Source organism: Lampris incognitus, chromosome 10, assembly GCF_029633865.1.
Source record: "Lampris incognitus isolate fLamInc1 chromosome 10, fLamInc1.hap2, whole genome shotgun sequence".
NCBI classification, from domain to species: domain Eukaryota; kingdom Metazoa; phylum Chordata; class Actinopteri; order Lampriformes; family Lampridae; genus Lampris; species Lampris incognitus.
Genome location: NC_079220.1, coordinates 31,967,653 through 31,990,142, shown reverse-complemented (window position 1 = coordinate 31,990,142; position 22,490 = coordinate 31,967,653). Strand labels below are relative to the sequence as shown.

Here is a 22,490-nt window from a genome sequence, read left to right as displayed (position 1 = left end):
GACTCGACAGACTGAGGAATAAAATTTCTGGAAAAAATAATACCAACTCCACCACTGTTACTGGTTTTGTGACTTGAAAAGGTCTCACCAGTCCATTCTCTCCGCCAGTCAGCCTCGTTATCAGTGGTACTGTGTCTCTTGTACAAAAAGCACATCTAAATTTTTAAGAGCACACAGCTTGAAAAGAGAGGCCCTTTTCCCACCATTCTGTGCCCCATTTAAGTTTAAGCTCCCTATTCTTATGTCCTCCATAATACAGAAAAGAAGTTGCAAAACAGATATAAGTGGACAGAGAAAGAGTAAATTGAAAAACTTATTCATCATTCCCTAACTGCTTTCTGACCTTTCGAACTATTTTTTTCAAACAAAAAGTTTCCTGTTCAGTGAAGGTTTTCTCCCCCAGACCACCAGGACTTCTCAGAACAAACTTCACTGAATCAAGGAAGAGTTGCAAATCAGGAAACACTTTGTCAACTTTTACATTTCTGGCCCCCTTAGTGTCCTGTAAGAACTTCTTAATGCTCACTAGAGTATCCAGTCTGTTGTCGAGTCCCCGTCTGCGAGGCAGCCAGAGACTCCACATCACTGGCTTCATCACCTTCACTCTCATCCGACTGCAGACACCTACTCTGACAAGAAACCTTTGTCGCTGTACTAGAAGGCAGAGACATCTCATCAGGTTTCCTCTTTTTATCCTTGACATTATAAGAGCCTTCCTTTACCAACATCACACATTCCTCCTCCAGAGAACATTCTGCTTCATTAGTTTCAGACTGTGCGTCCATTACATCACAGTTAATAGTATCTGTGGGACACTTTTCAACAACCTCTACAACAGTATTGTCCTGTGTAGGGCCCAGATCAGCAGCACCTGAACCCACAGCCCCTGAACTCGCCGAACCCGGATCATCAGCAACTGAGCCAGCAGCCCCTGCTTTAGCAGAACCTGGATCAGCAACACCCAAACTAGCAGTTTCTGGGTTAGCCGAACCAGGAACAGCAGCACCTGAACCAGCAGCCAGAAACTCAGCTTCACTCTGGTTTTCTTCCTGCTGCGTTTCTCCCTGCTTTGAGCTCGGCGCTGCAGTCCCAGTTTGCTTGGGGCCCTGTGCTGCCGCCTCACCCTCATTTGGCTCAGCAGTTGATTTCCCTGGACAGGAACGGATGAGATGACCCTCCATTCCGCAGCCAAGAAATTTCATTGTCTCTGATGATACATACACATCATAGTCAAAACCATCAACTCTGAACTTCAAAATCAGATTCAGCTCCGTTTTGTTCCTCAGAACCATCAAGACCTGCTGCCTTCTGAAGGTAGCGACATGTTTTAAAAGTGGAGATTCTCAGCTCAGATTGATCAGTTTTATAGGTGACACTAGTAAGTGACCCGCAACCAAGTTGCGGTGTGGTTATCCACCCGTCTAAATCTCCCTCCTCTTCATCCTGCCAGCTAACCGCTTTCCCACTGCCCCTAACCCCCCCCCCAACTCCAACTCCCTCCCCCCAAATGCTCAGAATCACCTGAAATGCCGAGAAGTGGTTTTTAGCCATTTTTAGAAAAATGCATATTTTGCATATTTATGCATAATTATGTATAATTTTAATTTTCTGGGACTTTTCCCTTACTCTCTGAGACAATACCTACCACATCCAAAAAGAATTAGGATCATAAATGCTTTAGTTTTCGGTCCCGCTATCTACACTAACACACACACACATTCCGAAAATATATGAGTAGAAGGTGCGAAAGTACCCATACCTGTACGACACGTCACAGAGAGGATACATACCACCGTCTCTTCAGTTTATTGTCTTGTAGAGCCAGCAGGCAAGAGCATGTCTTCCTCGTCGTCAGTGTCGGACGCCATGACAGAAGAGTGTAAACAACACGCAAGCATTGTGGGTAATGTAGTGTTTCACGGGCGGCTTTAAAGGAAACTACAACGCGGAAGTGCGCTCGACTATGGAAGTCCAAATGACTGCGGACATTCCTCGTGGAGTCCGCTCCGCGTACGTTCCACCCGAGTATGTTTGGGCCTTTAAATCTGATTCATCAGATAAGACACTCGGACACTTCCACGCGCACAACAGCGGCCAACTTTATTGTTCGTCAGACCCGCCAAAACCCGAACCGCCCGCACGCGCTGATTTACATTCAAAAACAGAAAACTTTATTGAATTCACTTCACGTGACAGCCGCCATATACGCCCGCGCTCGACCCATGCAAATGCGACTCTGACGTTGTGGCTTATTTCACGGACGCTTTGTATTTCCAACGCTGCTCGCTGTCTCCACCCGCCATCCAGCAAGCCGTTAAGAACGCGAGGTTTGTGCGAACGGCGGAAAGAGCCGAGGTGTGACGTAGCCAGAGCCCGCCATCTTGTTGAACTGCTCAGGATTTTGAAGGGATTCCACATATTTTATGCATATTCCGCATATTATGCATATTTTTAATGTTCTGCTATTTTTTATAGGTGCCCCCGATCATCCCCGATAACCTCCAAAAAGAATTGAGGCCCCAAGTGCTTTAGTTTGGCCGTTTATAGACTCCCACACAGACACACACCAGACACACATTGTGAAAATACAGGAGTCGATTAATTTTCCATGTCTCGCCAGTTCTCTCTGCAACATGTCGTTGCTAATGAACAGAGGGACTTTGGACAAAGTGACCTTTTTGGCCGGATTGACCAGCGGCACCACCTGAAGGAAGGTGTCCTGGATTACCACGCCTTGCTCCACAAACACGTTGGCCTTGTCAATACTGTCGAGAAACACGACTCTAGTGGTTATGGGGCTACATAATTCCCCTTATTGAGCTAGTAGGAACGTTAGTTTACAGCTGCTGTTTCCTCGGTTCGGGTTTACAGTGACACACTTCCGCTGCGCGGGTTTTTTGTTGTAATGGTGGAAGGAATAAATGGTGCACGTTGTGTAGCCGAAAGAGAAAGTTGTCACGACTCCTGCTTGAGCTCCTCTACAACTCCACTATTCATTCTCGACGCGGACTTTACACCGTCATAACCCACGAGTTTTCCGATTGCTAAACCGCAACCTTCAACCGAGCACGTGAAGTTAGGACAGAGTTTAACTCCATGTCGGCGTGTGAGCTCCTCGAGCCCCACGCCTCCGACTCCGCGAGTCTGCATGACTCACAGCCGGGCCGGCCGAACCCGCTCCGCTGTCGAAACTACACCACCACGACAGAAAACCTGTCAAAATACAAACCCCCATAAAACACGAAACCACGAAAAGTAGAAAACGCCGAGACGCGCATTCACTCACACTTCCGCTCCGAGAGAGAGAGAGAGAGGGGGAGAGAGACACACACACACACACACACACACACAGAGAGCGAGGTTTGATTTTAAAAAGGTACATTTATTCCGAATACATTACAGTCCAACAGCTGATACTCAAACACAATCGCCTCTTTATAATCCAGCTCATAAAAATAACTCAGGAAAAAAAAACATTGTTTAGTCTAAGCAAGTATTTGCAAAAAACAGAAATTCAAAATAAAATAGCCCAACATTAACACAAATTCGTCTCAGGAGGTTTGCAGCAACGTAACATCCTGCCCCTAGACCCTCACATCGGATGAGGAACAACTCCCTAAAAAAAAACCTTAACGGGGAGAAAAATAGGAAGAAACCTCAGGGAGAGTAACAGAGGAGGGATCTTTCTCCCAAGACGGACAACGTGCAATGGCTGCTGAATTTACACAATTTACATACCAAAAGAATTAAAATGAAACAAAGCCAATAATGCAGCCAGGACTTTCCCTCATTACAGAAATTTAAAAAAGAAAAGAAAAGATAAACATCTTCATCAATTTCCACTATGCACAATACCCCCATAGTTCTGGGGGGGGGGGGGAAAGCCATTTCTGTGTAGAAGCTCTGCTCTGTAGGGTGATGTTCATGGTGGAAACCAGTTTCTGGGAAAGTCCTGGGGAGCACCAGTCGTGGACATCCAGTCTGGCTCCATGAATCAGTGGCTCCTCCAGCAGCAGTAAGAGGAAGATCGCCCAATGCAACACACTTGTCGACCAAATTCGTCTTAAGCATCATCAAGGAGTTGCAATTTCACTTTCTGTACAGATTTTTTCAGTCTGAAGATTTTCTGGTCAGTAAATGTGTTTACTTCCAAATCTCCTGTGTTTTCCAGAAAACGTTTGACTGAGTCAATAAAAAGCTGCAAGTCTGGAAAGTAATTTTCCATCTTGACCACCCTCAAACCCTTGGGGACCTGTAAAAACTTCCTGATTTTCAGGAAAGCATAGCTCCCTTCAGTGTTCACCTGTGTACGAGGAGTGGAAACTAACTCAGTCACTTTCTTCTGTGTCCTCCTCAGGTGAAGAAGAGGGTGGCTTTTTACCTTTTGAAACCGTCTTTGCTTTTAAATTGTCCTGTCTACTCTCTGTGGACTTCCTTTCAATAGACTTTTTTTAATTTTATTTCATCATCCGTCAGCATCTCTTCCTCTTCATCAAGTACAGACTCTAACACGCTAATAGCAGTCTGCTGTATTTGCTTCTGCCGACCACAATTCATATCTCGCCCAGCCAATTTGCTACACTCCCCGTTCTCACTGTTCTCATTTCCATCAGCTTCCACCTGTTCAAGTTCTGTCACCTTCTCATCGTGATCACCTTTTTTAACCTGCTCAGCCTGCCCACCTTCCTCTCCTGCCTGGTCAGTTCGTCCGTTTTCCTTATGTTCTCCAGCCTCGGTCTCTTTCTGTTTCACCAGCTGGTCCATTTCTCCTGCCCCTCGCTCCCCGGCCTCCTGTCTGCCCTGTGCCGACTCGGCAGCGCCGTCTTCCGCCGGAGATGCGCCGGTCGTGGCGGCATCGGGAGACGAAGGCGGCCGTTGAGAATCAGACCTACTCTCACTCCTGTCGGGACAAGACCTTATTGCCTCTCAGACCCACAGCCAAAACATTTCATCATGTCGGATGTAACAAACACAAAGTAGTAAAAACCGTCGATCCTGAACTTAAACTTCAGATCCAAATCCTCCGCACTATCTCTCAGAATCATGACGCCTTGTCTCCTATGGGGCACAACGTGTCTCAAGTGAGGAGACTTGCAACCCGAAGACACCATTTTTATCGGGGACAGTAGCTGTCCGTATCTTGCAAGCTCCTTCTCTAAAGCGGCATTTCTCATGAGCGGGGAGCATTAGAAATTGATTCTCGTGGCAGGATTAACCAGCGGGAGAACGGGAGTCGACGTGTCCTTAATCACCACACCACTTTCCACCAGCTGGTTGGCTTATCAACACTGTCAATAAACATGAGCACAGCACTGTTCATTCTGGATGCTGGTTTTATGCTTCCATAGCCCACATGGTCGCCTAGCGCGAGGCAGCACTCCTCCACCCAGCGTTTGGCCACCGGAGCCACTTTAATCGCACGCCGGCGAGTCAACTTTTCAAACGCCGTTCCTCCGCCTCCCACAGCGGCCATATTGCCCCGTTGAGGGCGGTAGCACCGCTACCGGAAAAAAAACATAACTCCGCTTAGACCTGTCACCGAAAAAAAACCTAACTAAAAGACAAAAAAAAGCACACGAAATAGGACAAGACGGATAGAAAAACAGAAAAAAGCTCGTTTTAGAAACTCGCTTATACCGAAGCAGCACGATGCTTCTCCGTCCTCACTCGCACTTCCGCTCCGCTCCGCTCCGAGAGAGAGAGAGAGAGAGAGAGAGAGAGAGAGAGAGAGAGAGACTTTTGACCTTTAACCAAGCCTTTAATGGTCCAATTCTTAATGCACATCCAGATAACAACATTAACACAAATACTCATGTACATTGTGAAAAACACAACAGTCGCCATACACAGTAAAAACAAAAGGATACAGACCTTCCCTTATTTTTTTCAGAAATGGAGAGACAGACAGACAGACAGACAGACAGACAGACAGACAGACAGACAGAGAGATGCAGATGATTTCTGTAACTCTTGCTGATGTAAGCTCTATTGCTCATTGTGTGTTTTATTGTTGATTGCACTGATGTTTTTACTGCTTTGTTTTGTTGTGGTTAATGTGAGATGACCTTGAGTGTCATAGAAGGTGCCTTTAAATAAAATGGTGATGATGATGATGATTATTATTATAAAAGTAATCTGGGGATGTCTTGTGTTCTGACAGTTTTTTAAGGATCATGGATGATATACCAGTATCTACATACAATTAGCAGATTGCTTGGCAACAGAGTATCACTTCAGAGAAGTCTGAATGGTGGTTAGAACATGGCACGTATATGGGTTGTGGGCTGTTTTGTTACAGTTCTGCTTTATTTTCCTCCAAACATCTTCTCGGGTGGTGTACAGTCCTCAGCGCTGCGTCGGTGCATCAATCAGTTGTGCAGCGTAGCATTCAGCTTATCTGATCATAAGCTTGTATCAACATAACAAATGAGCCACAAATAAAATACGTGGATGTACTAAATAATTTGCATGCTAGCAGCCCCCCCCCCCCCGCACACACGCACACACGCACACACACACACACACTGTAGAATCGTTTATTGCTCCGCAGGGTTCAAAATGTAAGCTTTGTGCTGCACTGCAGGTCTGCCATGCAATCCAGACAACAAATCATGGCCTACTTTCAGGTATCTGGAGGATTTCGCCGGCGTTATACTGGCATTTCTACTCTCACCCTGTTTCAACTCACTTAACAACACACACTGCAACACAAATGACCATATGCTATCTTGTGGTGGACACGTATTGGGGACAGAATTCAACCCAGGAACTAAGGGTTAAGTCATGGTTGCCCTGGCAGGTTAACGCAGGGTTAAGTTATGGTTGTCCAGCCAGTTTTCTGGTTATTCTTGCCACCTCCGCTCAGTCGAGCTGTGGTTTTGTTGTCTCTCTGATTTACCGTGGATTAAAGAAAGTTGCCTACACGGCTAAAGTGTGAACCTACGGTCTTCTCCGTTACTTCGGCTCTACACTGGTGACCCCGACGTCGGTTTTCGGATGTTTTCTGAAACCACACACATTATGGCTACGAACGCCGTTGCAATTAAACTGTCGGAGTTTTGGGAGTCTTCCGCGGCTACATGGTTCGCGCAGGCTGAGGCACAGTTCGCGCTCAGAGACATAACAGCAGACGAGACCAGGTACTACTACGTAGTGGCAGCGCTGGGGTGCGCTACGGCTTCCAGGATAAGCGGTTTCATAACCAACCCACCGGCCGATGGTAAATACGCCGCACTTAAACATCTCCTCCTTGAAACTTTTGAACTGTCAGCAACGGAGAGAGCACGTCGCCTCTTCGCAATTCAGGGCTTGGGAGATGGCAAACCATCGGAGCTAATGAGCAGGATGTTAAACCTACTGGGTCAAGAAAAGCCATGTTTCCTGTTTATGGAGCTGTTTCTGCGCAACATGCCGCCCCACGTCCAGACTGCGCTCGCTAACTCCACCATCACTGATCCCCGTGAGCTGGCAAAGGAGGCTGACCGATTCTTCGTCGCTACACAACGTTCCTCCCATGCCGGGGTGCTGGCTCCTACCTTCGCTGGCCCCCCGCCGACATCGCGGGCGTGGCCCGACGGTGGCGCCACAGCATCAGACCGCTACAAGCCCTCTGGACTCTGTATGTACCACGCTCGATTTGGTGCGAAAGCTAAACGGTGCCGTTCCCCCTGCAACTACAGGCCGACGGGAAACGAGAGGGCCAACACTCAGTAGTGGCCATGAGTGTTGGCGATACGAGCAGGCTACTCTTCATCCTCGACACCATCTCCGGTCGGCGATTTCTTTGTGACACGGGCGCACAGAGAAGCGTGCTCCCTGCTACTGACGTCGACATCATGGGCGGGGAGCGGGGCCCCCAGTTGGCGACGGCTGACGGCAGCCCTATCCACACCTACGGCGTGCGGTCTGTAGAACTGTGTTTTGGTGGACAACGTTTCACGTGGGAGTTCGTCATGGCCAATGTAACGCTTCCCCTCCTCGGAGCTGATTTTTTGTGCGCTTACGGTTTGCTAGTGGACATTCAGAACAGCCGTCTGGTCGATGCCTTAACCTTCTCCTCCTTCGCATGTACGCGGAGGGAAGCGGCCTATGCAGGTCTAGCCAACTCTCTCTCAGAGGCAGACAAGTTCACCCGCCTCCTCGCTGAGTTCCCTGACCTCACCCAGCCTACCTTCTCTGCACCCACCGCTAAGCATGGGGTGGAGCATCACATTGCTACGAAGGGGCCCCCGGTCTACGCCAGAGCCAGGCGTCTCGACCCCGCCAAACTCGCCATTGCCAAGTCTGAGTTCGAGCACCTGGAACGCATGGGGATCATCCGCCGCTCTGACAGCCCGTGGGCATCCCCACTCCACATCGTCGCTAAGCCTGATGGAGGTTGGCGCCCATGCGGGGACTACCGCCGACTAAATGACGCCACCACGCCTGACCGCTATCCTGTCCCGCATATCCAGGACTTTTCTGCAAACCTGTCTGGCAAATGCGTCTTCTCAAAAGTCGACCTGGTCCGTGGTTATCATCAAGTTCCCGTGCACCCCTCAGACATCCCCAAGACAGCGGTGACAACCCCATTCGGCCTATTTGAATTCCTACGAATGCCATTTGGACTCAAAAACGCGGCCCAGTCCTTTCAGCGGCTGATGGATTCAGTGCTCCGTGGCCTTCCTTTCATCTTCGTCTATTTGGACGACATACTCATCGCCAGCGCCTCCGAGGAAGAACACCTGTCCCATCTTCATGCCCTCTTCACACGCCTCAGCCAGCATGGGCTGATCGTCAACCCGGCGAAGTGCCGGTTCGGGCTGACAGCCATTGATTTCCTCGGGCACCGCATCACTGGGGACGGGGCAGTCCCCCTGCCCTCAAAGGTGGAAGTGGTGGCGGCCTTTCTGCGCCCCCAAACAGCTCGTGCGCTCAGGGAGTTCATCGGGATGGTGACATTCTACCACCGCTTCATTCCTCGAGCCGCCTTTATCATCCGGCCACTGTACGAGGCGCTGAAAGGCATGTCCCCCAACCAGGCGGTCGACTGGACAGCAGAGCGGGACCGTGCGTTCACCGAGACTAAAGCTGCGCTCTCCCAGGCTACCCTGCTAGCGCATCCTTCACCAACAGCGCCTATTTCCATAACCACGGATGCATCGGACTATGCTGTTGGTGTGGTTCACGAACAGTGGGTGGGGGGGCTTGGCAGCCTTTGGCCTTTTTCAGTCGCCAGCTTACACCCCGAGAGCGCAAGTATAGTACTTTTGACAGGGAACTCCTCGGTCTCTGGCTCGCCGTCCGGCATTTCCGTTTCCTGCTAGAGGGCCGCGAGTTTACTGCGTACGTGGACCACAAGCCCCTCACGTTTGCCATGTCCAAGACGGCCGAGCCATGGTCCGCTCGCCAGCAGCGACAACTCTCCTACATTTCGGAATTCACTACCGACATCCAGCACGTCGCTGGTAAGTCTAACCAGGTAGCTGACTGCCTGTCTAGGGCAGTGATTGGAGCGGTCCACCTAGGCCTTGACTATGCACAGATGGCTGCTGACCAGGCCACGGACCCGAGCATCCTCCGTCTCCGGGCCTCCGACACGGGGCTCCGCCTGCAGGACGTTCCTTTCAGCGACACAGGTGTCACCCTCCTGTGTGACGTCTCCACAGGACAGCCCAGGCCCATCGTCCCGCACAGCTGGAGACGCCCGGTATTTGAAGCTGTGCACGGCCTCTCTCATCCAGGCGGTAAGCCATCCGTGCGCCTGACCTCTGCTAAGTTTGTGTGGGAGGGACTTAAGAGAGACGTGAAAGCGTGGGCCGACTCGTGTGTTGCCTGTCAGCGGGCTAAGATACACCGCCACATTAAGGCGCCCCTGGAACGCTTCGCAGTGCCGGAGAGACGATTTGACCATGTCCACGTCGACCTGGTTGGTCCCCTACCCCCCTCCCATGGGTTCACCTACCTCTTCACTGTGGTGGACAGGACTACGCGCTGGCCTGAAGCTGTTCCCCTGGCATCCACGACGTCTGCTGATGTGGCCCGGGCTTTTATTGGGTCGTGGGTCTCACGTTTCGGTACGCCTTCCGACCTTTCATCTGACCGCGGGCCACAGTTTACCTCAGAGCTATGGAATGCTGTGGGTGAGGCTCTGGGCGTCAAGCTTCACCGCACTACCGCCTACCACCCTCAGGCGAACGGCCTATGTGAGCGCTTCCACCGGTCCATGAAGGCTGCGCTTCGGGCTACTCTCAAGGACTGCAACTGGGTTGACAAGCTCCCATGGGTCATGCTGGGCCTGCGGACCGCCCCGAAGGAAGACCTACAAGCCTCCTCTGCGGAGCTGGTGTACGGCACGCCGCTGCGAGTCCCAGGCGATTTCATGCCCAATGCAACGCGTCCCTGGTCAGCTGTGGACCAACGAGCCTCCTTGCTGGACGGGGTCAGAGCTTTCACACCCGTCCCTACCGCCCAACACGGCGCTCCGGTGTCCCAGGTGCCCCCAGGTCTACAGTCAGCGGACTACGTGTTCATCCGTCACGACGCACACCGCCCCCCTCTGCAACCCCCTTATGACGGCCCCTTCCGCGTCCTGGAACGGGGAACTAAGCACCTGGTGGTGGATTTTGGGGGCACGGCCGAGCATGTTTCAGTGGAACGAGTTAAACCCGCACACCTGGACTTGACGCAGCCGTTGGAGTTAGCCCAACCTCCTCGTCGCGGTCGTCCCCCGGCTCCGCCTCCTCCCCCCGTGGAGGCCCGAGCTGCCTCTTCTGCTCCTCAGGCCGACCTCCACAGGCCCGCGTCAATGCCTCCCACAGACACTCCGGCCCCTGTTATCCGGTGCCGCCGCGGACGGCCTGTCGTCCACCCGCGCCTGCCTGACTTCGATTACTAGGGCGAATTCTGGGGGGGCTCATGTGGTGGACACGTATTGGGGACAGAATTCAACCCAGGAACTAAGGGTTAAGTCATGGTTGCCCTGGCAGGTTAACGCAGGGTTAAGTTATGGTTGTCCAGCCAGTTTTCTGGTTATTCTTGCCACCTCCGCTCAGTCGAGCTGTGGTTTTGTTGTCTCTCTGATTTACCGTGGATTAAAGAAAGTTGCCTACACGGCTAAAGTGTGAACCTACGGTCTTCTCCGTTACTTCGGCTCTACAATCTCACTAGTACTCCAAAGTACTGAAACGTTTCTGGATGCGAGCCTGTTGTCTGGACAACACTTTTTAGAAAAAAGGCTGCAACACTTTTGTAAGTCTCTAAGTTCGGAAACCTCCATCAGCAGTGCATTTTCACTGTAATGGCGATGAAGCTGCCACTCGTCGTTACGACGTAAATCCTCTGGATGGTCAGCAGCGCTGCTCGTCACCGTGCTCTTACCCCCCCTGCTGGAGAGAAAGGAGACCGAGGAGTGAAGTGGCGCCTCTGCCAGCAGCAGCCCCAGACCACCGATAGCGTGACCCGAGGACAGGGCCGGGACTCACAGCAGTCTGCTCACAGCAGCACATCATGGAGGAAGCATGGATAGTTGGAGTTCGCAAACTCATTTGTATGTATTCAGAACTTGTTTTCTTCCTTTTTTCTCCATTTGATTCTTTTGAAACCATCTGTTGTCAGATGGGTGAGAGGACGAGGGGTCGTGTGTGTATGTGTGTGTGTATATATATATATGTATACATATATATGTGTGTGTGTATATGTATACATATATATGTGTGTGTGTGCATAGGCTTTCATTTGGTGTGTGAGGCCAACTATCCCAGTAGAGACGGTGCTGTGTTTGTTTTGCGGGTGTGTAAATTAGCGGTAATGCGTTTGCTCAGTAATGACGTGGGAGAGCTAATTAGGGCAGTGTTGATGGGTGCATTAATTAGTCTCTAGTGTGTGATGCTAATGAGACCCTGATTCAGGGTGCGTGTTCATGTTTGTATGTGCACAAGAGTGTAAGCCTTGTATCTATAAAGGCCTTCATGTGTCATGTGTCGTGTGTGTGTGTGTGTGTGTGTGTGTAGTCAAATAAAGGATTAGAGAGTGTGGAATTGGGTAAGGAGAGAAAAAGCATGTGAGTCAGGGCCCACATGTTTGCAGTCCTTGTATATGTGTGTGTGTGTGTGTGTGTGTGTGTGTGTGTGTAGTAAAGAGAATTGTGTTTGTGTGTATGAGCTTCCTGTAATCCCGATGACTCCATGATGCTGGTTATACCTGAGTGAACAGCGGTCCCTCCATTCACACCCTGCCCCTCGATCCGGTTGTGGCCTGACAGGGGGCCTCGGGTCCTGTCCCATATCTTACACTCTGCTTAAGAAGGATCGGTGTGTAGCTGGTCACACTGCAATGGTTTTAGCGCAACAGCTGAATTACATTCATAAATTTATCCCGACCTGTAAAAATGTCTGGGACGCTAAACAGACAACACCAGGAAACAAAATGGATGAATTGTTGGGTTTCTTTTTTATAAGCGTGGTCAATGACAGGCTCACTTCACAGATAAGAAGAATATTTTTTTTGTAGGCTGTATTACTAAGGCAGCATGGTGACACTACTCTGTAGCTATTGGCGGTTAGGATGTGACAGCTTGCTCTAAAAATTTATAGCAAATGACTAATACTGGCATTCGTCACAGCAGCGGTGAGAGGCAGGACTGGGTAGGACTGAGACAGGGGATGGGGTACAATGATGGAGGAGATGATGGGGGTGGGGTGGGGTAGCGGTGGTTGTTACTGCCTCTTCTTGTTTTTAGAATCTCACCAGTGTCTCCATTCTAATCATATTTATTCATGACTATCCGGTTATACATAATCCATTGCTATTCCTGTTCAACTGGATCCTTTGCTTCGCCGTGCTGTTGTTCACTTCTTCTCTCCCTCTGCTTTCTCTGGTACAACTGGGGAGAGATAGTGGGGGTGGGGTGGGGGATGGAGGTGGGGGTAGAGAAATATAAATCAGCATGAGAGGTTGGTAGCTCATCCCTTTTTTTTAAAAAAAAAGAAGAAAAAAAACATGGCTCTTCAAGTCCTCCATGGTTCTGGATCTCTTCACCAACAAATACAGCGAGATGATTCATAATTCAGCACAGTTGGCTAGAGTTTCTACTTGCAACAAGAGACGAGTCAAAGGATTGCGAAGATGGACATTTGTCATGCGGGGCTTTACCCAAGAGTTGTTGGTTTCTTTAGCTCAGCCTTTGGTACACCACCCTCCACCTCCCCACCTTTCCACGTTCAGTACAGAATGGTTAGAACTGAGAGGGCTTACCTCGGACCTCCAGTCTGCACTCGACCTCGTCTTCTCCCAGGTCGTTGATTGCCCTGCAGGAGTACTTGCCGCCGTCAAACAGGCCCGGCTTGCGGATATTCAGGGTCAACACACCCTGGTGGTTCTGCATCAGGAACTTGGGGTCTTCCGCGATGATCATTTTGTTTTTCATCCAGATGATCTTGGGCTGAGCGAGTAGAGAGAGGAAGAGGTTAGGAAATGGTGGGTAGGGTGGAGGAGGGGCAGGAAAAGGAGGAGGAGGAAAATCCACAGTTGGGTTGGAGGAGGGAGCGTGGAAAAGCAGTGAGAGGAGGCTTGACAGGAGCGAGAATAGATGGCAGAGGGAAAGAGTGAGAGGTGAAATTGGGTCATAATTTTCCTGCTCAACAAATCTTTGCTGATTTGCAAGAATATGAACTGCGTGTTCAAAGATCTCTCTGCTCCATCTCTTGTTCTAGTGCCAGACATAAAGATACACCCCTCTATCAAGGCATCAACATCTTTTTACTGACTGCTAGACACTTGCTGCTGCTTGGCTCTCAAACACAAATGCTCACACGAGCAAAAAAAAAAAAACCAGTCTATGGTGTATTTTCTCTCTCTCTCTCATACACACACACACACACACACACACACACACACACACACACACACACACACACACACACACACACACACACACACACACACACACACCATCATTATCATTGGTGGTCACTTGGGGTTAAGTATGACTGTCCTCCTTCTAGGTCCTTGTGGCTCTTCAGGTGGGTGTAGAGGCCGATCCTGGAGCCACATATTTTGGGGTAATGTGGGAAAAGGTGTGAAGAAGTGGTTGAGGATGTGGTTTGGGCTTTTCTGGTAACTCGCGCCTTTCTGAGTCTGCGCTTGTTTTCAGTAGCACAGTGGAGGTCATGGTTGTAGCACCCAGCACCCTCATGGACAGCCAGTCTCCAGGCCTCCCTGTTTTTTGATGCTTGTCCCCAGGTGTTAAGGTCGATGTCAAACCTTTTGATGCCGGATTGGTAGAGGGGGTGGAGCAGCGACCGGGATGGCTCAGAGGAGTGGGGGAATTGGCTAGGTACAATTGGGGAGAAAAAGGGGGGAAAACTTTTTGATGTGGGCCTTGATGTTGTCTTTATATCGCTTCTTTTGTCTTTCTGGGGCATGGCATCCTGTCATGAGATGAGAGTAAAGGACTTGTTTTGGGAGGCGAGAGTCAGACATGTAGAGGACATGGCCAGTTCATCTCAGCTGATGTTGTGTGATGGTGGCAGTTACTGGCCTCCTTGAGGATGCTGAAGTTGGTGGGCTTATCCTCCCAGCTGATCTAAAGGATCTTCCTGAGACATCGCTGTTGGTATGCCTTGAGTGCCTTCAGGTGCCTGCAATATGTGGTCCAGGTTTCTGATCCATAGAGTAGGGTGAGTAGCACTACCGCTTTGTACACTAGAATTTTTTTTCTGGCTTGAAGGTTGAGGTTTTCAAAAATCATTTTACTAAATCTTGAGAAAGCCCAGCTGGCACAACTGAGATGATGTTGTATTTCAATGTCAATGTTGGCTTTGGAGGAGAGAAGGCTGCCAAGATATGGGAACTGACCCATGCTTTGGAGTCTGGTGTTGTCTACAGAGATAGATGGAGGAAGAGCAGGTATATTTCGGTTGGGTGGGGGTTGGTAGAGGATATGGGTCTTTTTATGTTAATGGCCAGGTCAAGCTGCTTGTGTACCTTTGCAAAAGCATCCAGTATGTTCTGTAGTTCCTTTTCTATGAGGTACATTAAGGTGTTGTCATCAGTGTACTGCAGCTCTATGATGGATGTGATGGTGGTTTTACCTTTAGCCCTGAATCTGTTAACATTCAGAAGATTCCCATCAGTCCTGTACAGGATTTTGATTCCCTGAGGCAGATCGTATGACCGAGGTGAGGTGAGGTGGATGATGGTGGCAGTAAAGACAGAGAACAGGGTTGGGGCAATGACACAGTCTTGTTTAACTCCTGTGTGGACCTTGAAGGATTCTCTCATCTCCATAACTGCTGAGTACTCTAGCTGATGTAGTAGTCACAGTACTCTGATATATTTGTCAGGTCAGCCTATTTTTGACAGAACTAGAGAGAGGGCCTGGCGGTTTATGGAAACAAAAGCTATGATTAAGTCTATGAAGGCCACATACAATGGCTGATTCTGTTCCTGGGCTTTTTCTTGGAGTTGGTGAGCAGTAAAAATCATGTCTATGGTGCCTGGTGTTAGGATGAAAACCACTCTGGGATTCTGGCAGAATGTCATCTGAAATTGGCAGGAGTCTGTTGGCCAAGGCCTTAGCCAGGGCTTCCCTGTGGTGGAAAGCAAGAAAATTCCACGGTAGTTTCCGCACTCAGCTTTGTTCCCTTTCTTAAATATAGAGACAATGAGCACATCCCTAAGTTACACAGGGATTTCCTCTTTTGCTTATATATAAGTAGCAGGGCATGGATATGTCTGAGGAGTGTAGGTCCACCTGCCCTCAGTACTTCTGCCGGTATTCCATCAGGACCAGCAGTCTTGTTGATTTTCATCTTCCTGATGGCATCCTGGACTTCTCTTAGACTAACTAGATGGTGCTGCCATGTCCTCCTCTTTGGGTTGTTGGGGGAGTTGTTGGAGGGCATCCATCTCAGAACTAGAGTCCTGGTTCAAAGGGTCCTGGGAGTGCTCTTTCCACCTCTCTTTGGCTCATTGTCTGTTAACAGTGTGTAACCACCTTTGGAGCAAAGGGGCATTAGACAGCAGTGGCTGGGACCGTATATTGCTTTAGTAGCATCAAAGAAGCCTCTAGTATCCCCAGCATCTGCAAGATGCTGGATCTCAAGGGCCTTCATCGTCCACCACTGGTTCTTCAATTCCCTGACCATGCTTTGGACAGCTGACTTTGCTCTTGCATAGGCAGCTCGTTTGGATCTCAAGGGCCTTCATCGTCCACCACTGGTTCTTCAATTCCCTGACCATGCTTTGGACAGCTGACTTTGCTCTTGCATGGGCAGCTCGTTTATTTTGGCAGTTGATGTCATTCTGCCAGATGGTAAATGCTTGCTTCTTGATGTTGATTAACCATTGGATTTCTAGGTTATTCTCATCAAACCAATGTTGGTGGTTCTTCATTTTATGTCCAAGAGTCGTTTTACAGATGCCAGTGATTGCAGTCCTGAGCATATCCCAGGGGCTTTCAATATCTTCTGGATACTGCTTGGGCATTGATGTACTGAGCATGGCCGGGAACTGTTGACAAGAGGAGGTATCAGTAAGTCTTTCGAGGCTGAGCTTTAGTCGGCTCTGCTTTTTCAGCACCCTTCTTTTCTGGTGAAGTTGGATGGACAGGGTGGAGCAGATAAGGTGAAGGTCCGTCCAGCAGTCATCTGCACTGATCATCAATATGATGGCTAGTACCTCATGTCGGTCTCTTTGATGGATAATAATGTAGTCAATGAGGTACCAGATGTTAGAATGAGGGTGCCTCCAGGTTGTTTTAAATTTGTTCTTCTGGTGGAAGAGTGTGTTAGTGATGATTAGGCTGCATTCTGAGCATGTTGTTAACAGCAGAATGTCATTGGAGTTTGTGTTTCCAACTCCTTCCTTGCCAATTATGCCTCTCCACAAGTTGCAATTTCGTCCCACTCTGGCATTAAAATCTCCAAGCAGGATTAGCTTATCCTCCATGGGGACTTTGGTGAGAACATAGAAGGTCTCCTTTACTTCACCTTGTGAGTGAAGTGTTGAGCATATGCGCTGATGACAGTGATGCTTTGGTTATTTATAAGCACCAATCATATTGTCATCAGGCGTTCATTGATGCCCACAGGAAGCTCAGCAAGGTGGCAAATGAGGCTGTTTTGATGGAAAAGCCCACAAAGTAGATCCTTAGCTCATCAGCTGCTCTTTCTTTCCAGAAAAAAAGTGTAACCACCCTTCTCCTCTTTCAGCTGCCCTTTATCAGCGAGTCGGATTTCAGAGAGTGCGGCAATATCAATGCGGAATTTTATCAGCTCTCGGGCAATGATGTCAGTACGCCGTTCAGGTCGATTGCTGGATTGATTGCCCATGACGGTTCATATGTTCCAGGCTCCAAAATATATGTGTTTCTGTGTCTGACCACATGGTGGTGATCAAGGACGTCGGAACCCGGGGGGGGGGGGGGGGGGGGAGGGACGAGTCCCTTCAACGTGGGGGGGGCGAAAAAGCCCCCCCCAATAAACAAGAATATCCACTACTAGATATTTGCATAAATATATATTATATTGGACATATACTCCCTGTATGTGCCAGAATTCATGTCATTCCCATCTCGCAGTATGTAAAAGTATTAGTTATTAACAACAACAATACAAATTCCCCCCCTCCTCCCCATGTCTTTGGTCCTGGCGGCGGCCCGCTGAGATGTGCTGTGACGCGGCAGTGGCACTCACAACTTTTGAAGGCAGCAACGATGAATCCTCCTTTATTTATCATCACTCACAGGTTTGTAAATTCCCTCACAAACATAGTGTACTTACTCATTTTTAAAAGATAAACATGTCGTTATGATGAAACCTGAGGTTGAAACATATGTATAGTAGTATTTTTGCTCACTCCTGTCAATGCTAGTCAATGAGCGGGAAGGCTAACTTTAACTAGCAGAGACTTTGCGATAGTCACACACAAATAAATTGTAAAGGTTATAATGTTAATACGGAACGGGTTACATTAACCTTATTGTGAATACAATATAGCATTTACATTCATTTCAGAGTACTGTGTTTTGGTAGTTTGATAACTTCATAATGTTGTTAACCAACTACCATGATTTGCCTCAGTGATGTACATATGTCTAGGCTTTACGTTTTTGTCTCAAATAGCTTAAAAATTGTTAAAATTTAGCTGCCGAAATAAAGAAAAAAAATAATCTTCCAGGGGAGGCCTTATCAAATGGACATGAAACGTGTTTTTCTTTGCTGAAAACTGTTGTAAAATGGAAGTTAAACCCCCCCCCCCCCGGGGAGCATGTCCCGGACCCCTCTACACAGTTTTGTCCCCTCCAGTATAAAACTCTCTCCTACGCCCCTGGTAGTGATCCCTCTGGATGCGGTGGTCCAGACACAATGTATGAGGCAGACTATGTTTTGGGCACCCTTTCTCGCCCCCTCCCCAACTGGGGTGAGCAAAGTGGATCCTAAATAGGGCTGCTCAGTAGTGGGTGCAGCAGCTGAGAAGCCCCTCTGCCTCAGTCCCAGGGCTTAGCGACTGATCATACACCCCCCTGCCTGGGTGCCAGGTTGTGGCTAGGGGCTGCCAGACTTCACTGCCCTGCCCCGCCACCTCTTCCTGATTGCCACAGGGCTTTGACCCAGGATGTTTATGGGTTGATCCTTGCGGGAGGACGCCTGCGCGTGACAGCTATTTACGTGGAGTGGCTGATGTGCCTGCAGCCACAACACAGTCGTTGGTGGGGGGGGGGGCAGGGTCCAGTGGCACGGAGAACCAAAACGATTTGGGACCACCCTCTGTTGCAGCCTTCATCCGCCTTCACTGCCATTGTGACCTGGAGACATCTTCCATCAGTTCCGCCGTTGATATCTTTGTTGGATTGCGCTTCGTCTGGACCCCCCTCCCCTCCGGGAACCGCCCCCCCCCCCGACCTATCTGCCTTGGGTTAACCTACCAGGAGCCAAGCTCTGAACAGCATAGCTCTTGGGATCATTGGTGCACGCAAGCTTCTCCACCACGGCAAAGTGGTGATCCACGGTAAGATACACCCACACACACACACACACACACACACACACACACACACACACACACACACACACACACACACACACACACACACACACACACACACACACACAGAGTTACTGTCTGGAAGTCAATACCTTGGGATAGCCACGGACAGCACAGCTGATAGCAGTGGTGTAGCCTGCAACCACACACCTGTCCACCAGGGCCGCTGTAAACTTGGGGGACCTGTTCATGTCCTTCTCTTTAAAGGGCTGGAGGTTATGTGTCAGACCTGGAGAAACAGAGAAAAGCCACACTCTTTCAGACCGTTCACATACTTGTTAAGTTCCCATTCAACATGTGAGTTGTTTAAGAACATTAACTTAGGATCACCAAACAGTCTAATGGAGGTGACCTCATCACATCAGATGCCTTTGTTGACTGTTTGTTGGTTGTTTCTGATGGTTGATTGCTTCCATTGCAAATGTTATGTAATCAATTGCTTGTTTTAATTCGGGGTTATCAGTTCGGGACAGGGATTGGAATGAGAGATGGGTTCAAGGTGGAGGTGGGATTACATCAAGGATTGGCTCTGAGCCCCTTCTTGTTTGCAATGGTGATGGACAGGTCGACGGACGAGATCAGGCAGGAGACCCCATGGACGATGATGTTCACGGATGACATTGTGATCTGTAGCGAGAGTAGGGTGCAGGTTGAGGAGAGCCTGGAGAGGTGGAGGTATGCACTGGAGAGAAGAGGAATGAAAGTCAGTAGGAGCAAGACGGAATACCTATGCGTGAATGAGAGGGAGGACAGAGGAATGGTGAGGATGCAAGGAGTCGAGGTGACGAAGAGAGTGCAGGCAGGGTGGAGTGGGTGGAGCAGAGTGTCAGGAGTGATTTGCAACAGAAGGGTACCAGCAAGAGTTAAAGGGAAGGTTTACAAGATAGTTGTGAGACCAGCTATGTTGTATGGTGTGGAGACAGTGGCACTGATGAAAAGACAGGAGGCAGAGCTGAAGGTGGCAGAGTTGAAGATGCTAAGATTTTCACTGGGAGTAACGAAGAAGGACAGGATTAGGAATGATTATATTAGAGGGACCGTTCAAGTTGGACGGTTTGGAGACAAAGCAAGAGAGGCAAGATTGAGATGGCTTGGACATGTGTGGAGGAGAGATGCTGGGTAAATTGGGAGAAGGATGCTGAATATGGAGCTGCCAGGGAAGAGGAAAAGAGGAAGGCCAACGAGGAGGTTTATGGATGTGGTGAGGGAGGACATGCGGGTGGCTGGTGTGACAGAGGAAGATGCAGAAGACAGGAAGAAATGGAAACGGATGATCCTCTGTGGCGACCCCTAATGGGAGCAGCCGAAAGTAGTAGTAGTAGTAGTTCGGGGCAGGGATCTCATTTCTTTTCATCCACCAGTCACGGGGGCTGGTAGATACACAGGCTTTGTTTTAATGATTTTACCAACCAGATTGTGTTTATGAAGCAGAGAGGAGTCATTGGTTTGCTGCCAAATTGTCTGGTAGAGTAAGCATACACAGCAGCCACGAAAATTTGGCTGGCGGCAGGTGTTGATTTCCCAACCTTTTTTTTTTTAATCATCTCTAGCCAGTGATAAAACCATTATTTAACACTGTGTTACATGATGATTCCCAGTCTATTTGTTTTTCCCTAAAAGATGTGCTCCGGTGTTCCAACAACCAATCACTTATTGCCTCACAAATATCTGAAACTGTGATGCAGTACAGGTGGCGTTAGTGATAAATAGCATAATATAACCCCATCACTGATAACTCTCCTCCATCCTGGTGTCTTGGCGGTGGAATTGCTCTGATCGCCTCTAATGTTGGCAGTCTGGGAATTGAAGCTTACTCTACTGTTGTACTCAATGTGAGTCCTGCTGGATGAGGGAATCCACTAAATGCCTTACAAATGAAAGTAGAAAACTATAAAAGGTGCTATGTGTCGCAGCCTGAGCATGCTGTATTCAGCATCATAACCACGTTATAATGGCATCCTCAGACGTTACGGTGCCTGCATTGCTTTGCATGACCGCTTGCATTTGACTCCCCGGTTCCATTAAGCTCCACCGCACCCAGTGGCCATTCATGTTCTTTTTTTGTTTCTTTTGTATTTTCTCCCCAGTTGTACTTGGCCAATTACCCCACTCTTCCGAGTCGTCCCGGTCGCTGCTCCGACCCCCTCTGCCAATCCGGGGGAGGGCTGCAGACTACCACGTCTCCTCCGATACATGTGGAGTCGCCAGCTGCTTCTTTTCACCTGACAGTGAGGAGTTTCACCACGGGGATGTAGCGTGTGGGAGGATCACGCTTTCCCCCCCCAGTCCCCCCCCCCCTCGAACAGGCGCCTTGACCGATCAGAGGAGGCGCTAGTGCAGCAACCAGGACACATACCCACATATGGCCAATTGATTTGAACCGGCGACACCCGTGTTGGTAGGCAGTGGAATAGATCGTCACGCCACCCGGATGCCCTGCATTAAATGTCCTTAGGCATCGGAGATAATGCTACCACATCACATTGTGTTTTTATTTTTTTTCCCTTTGGTTGATTTGGTGTGATTCTATTACCGGTTTTGGCGATGGCAGCCGTGTTTTTGCTGATGCCAGCCTCGTCACTGAGGCCACAGATGTTTTCACTGAACGCACGGAAGGAATATTCGTTCCCCATGACCAGGTCAGACACCGTGCAGCTGGGCCTACGGTTGTGCTCATAGACCGTGAACCATCCCTGATGAGAGAGAGAGAGTGAGAGAGAGAGTGAGAGAGAGCGCAAGAGAGGGGGGGGGGACTTTAAGAGGCTTAGAGTGGGTCTTGAAGTCTGTGGAGCAGTGGACAATTGTATCCCCGTCATCCATGTTCTTGCAGCTCCACATCAGGTTTCCATTACCTCTCGTATTATTACAACCTGCAAAACACAACTGCACGCACACACACACACACACACAGACACACACACACACAGACACACGCACACACACACACACACACACACACACGCACACACACACACACACCCTGCCCCTCCCTCCAGCCGACAGCCTACCTTGGTCTTCATGTCAGCCTTCTGGATGGTGTAGCCTATGATTTCGCTGTTCCCATCATCTTTGGGGGGCTTCCACTCCAGCGCAGCGTTGAAGCCCCAGATGTCTGTTACATGAACATTAATGGGAGGACCAGGCTTCTCTGAAAATGTGCGTGAGAGACAGAAGAAGGGGTTGGTGGGTTTAGAGAGTTGGGGGGGGGGGGCGTCGGTTGCTGGTTGGGATGAGGAGATGGAGTCTGAAAATGTGTTTGAGGCTGAGAAAAGCACATGAAACATTGCTGGTGAAGATAGATAAACTGATCTGGAGGAGGAGATTTGCAGGGACAAAGCGAGAAATTGACTCTCAGATGCAGATGTATGAAGATGGACAGATTAGCCAGAGCCAGGGTTTAAAGGAAAGTAAGAGAAAAAAAAACAATCACTACATCCATTACAAGAATCACTCTGCCGGCCTGA

General features: G+C 49.3%; 1 protein-coding gene across 1 annotated transcript in view; it reads right to left on the bottom strand.

The window, feature by feature from the left end:
- Positions 1 to 12,424: 12,424 nt before the first annotated feature.
- mybpc2a (myosin binding protein Ca) overlaps positions 12,425 to 22,490 on the bottom strand; it is a gene marked incomplete at its 5' end in the record, with an annotated part of 34,999 nt that continues 24,933 nt past the window's right edge. The window contains 5 exons of the mRNA XM_056288399.1: positions 12,425 to 12,862; positions 13,234 to 13,420; positions 19,119 to 19,255; positions 21,560 to 21,719; positions 22,035 to 22,174. Coding sequence (XP_056144374.1) covers positions 12,828 to 12,862; positions 13,234 to 13,420; positions 19,119 to 19,255; positions 21,560 to 21,719; positions 22,035 to 22,174 — 659 coding nt within the window. The remainder of the gene's footprint in view (positions 12,863 to 13,233; positions 13,421 to 19,118; positions 19,256 to 21,559; positions 21,720 to 22,034; positions 22,175 to 22,490) is intronic.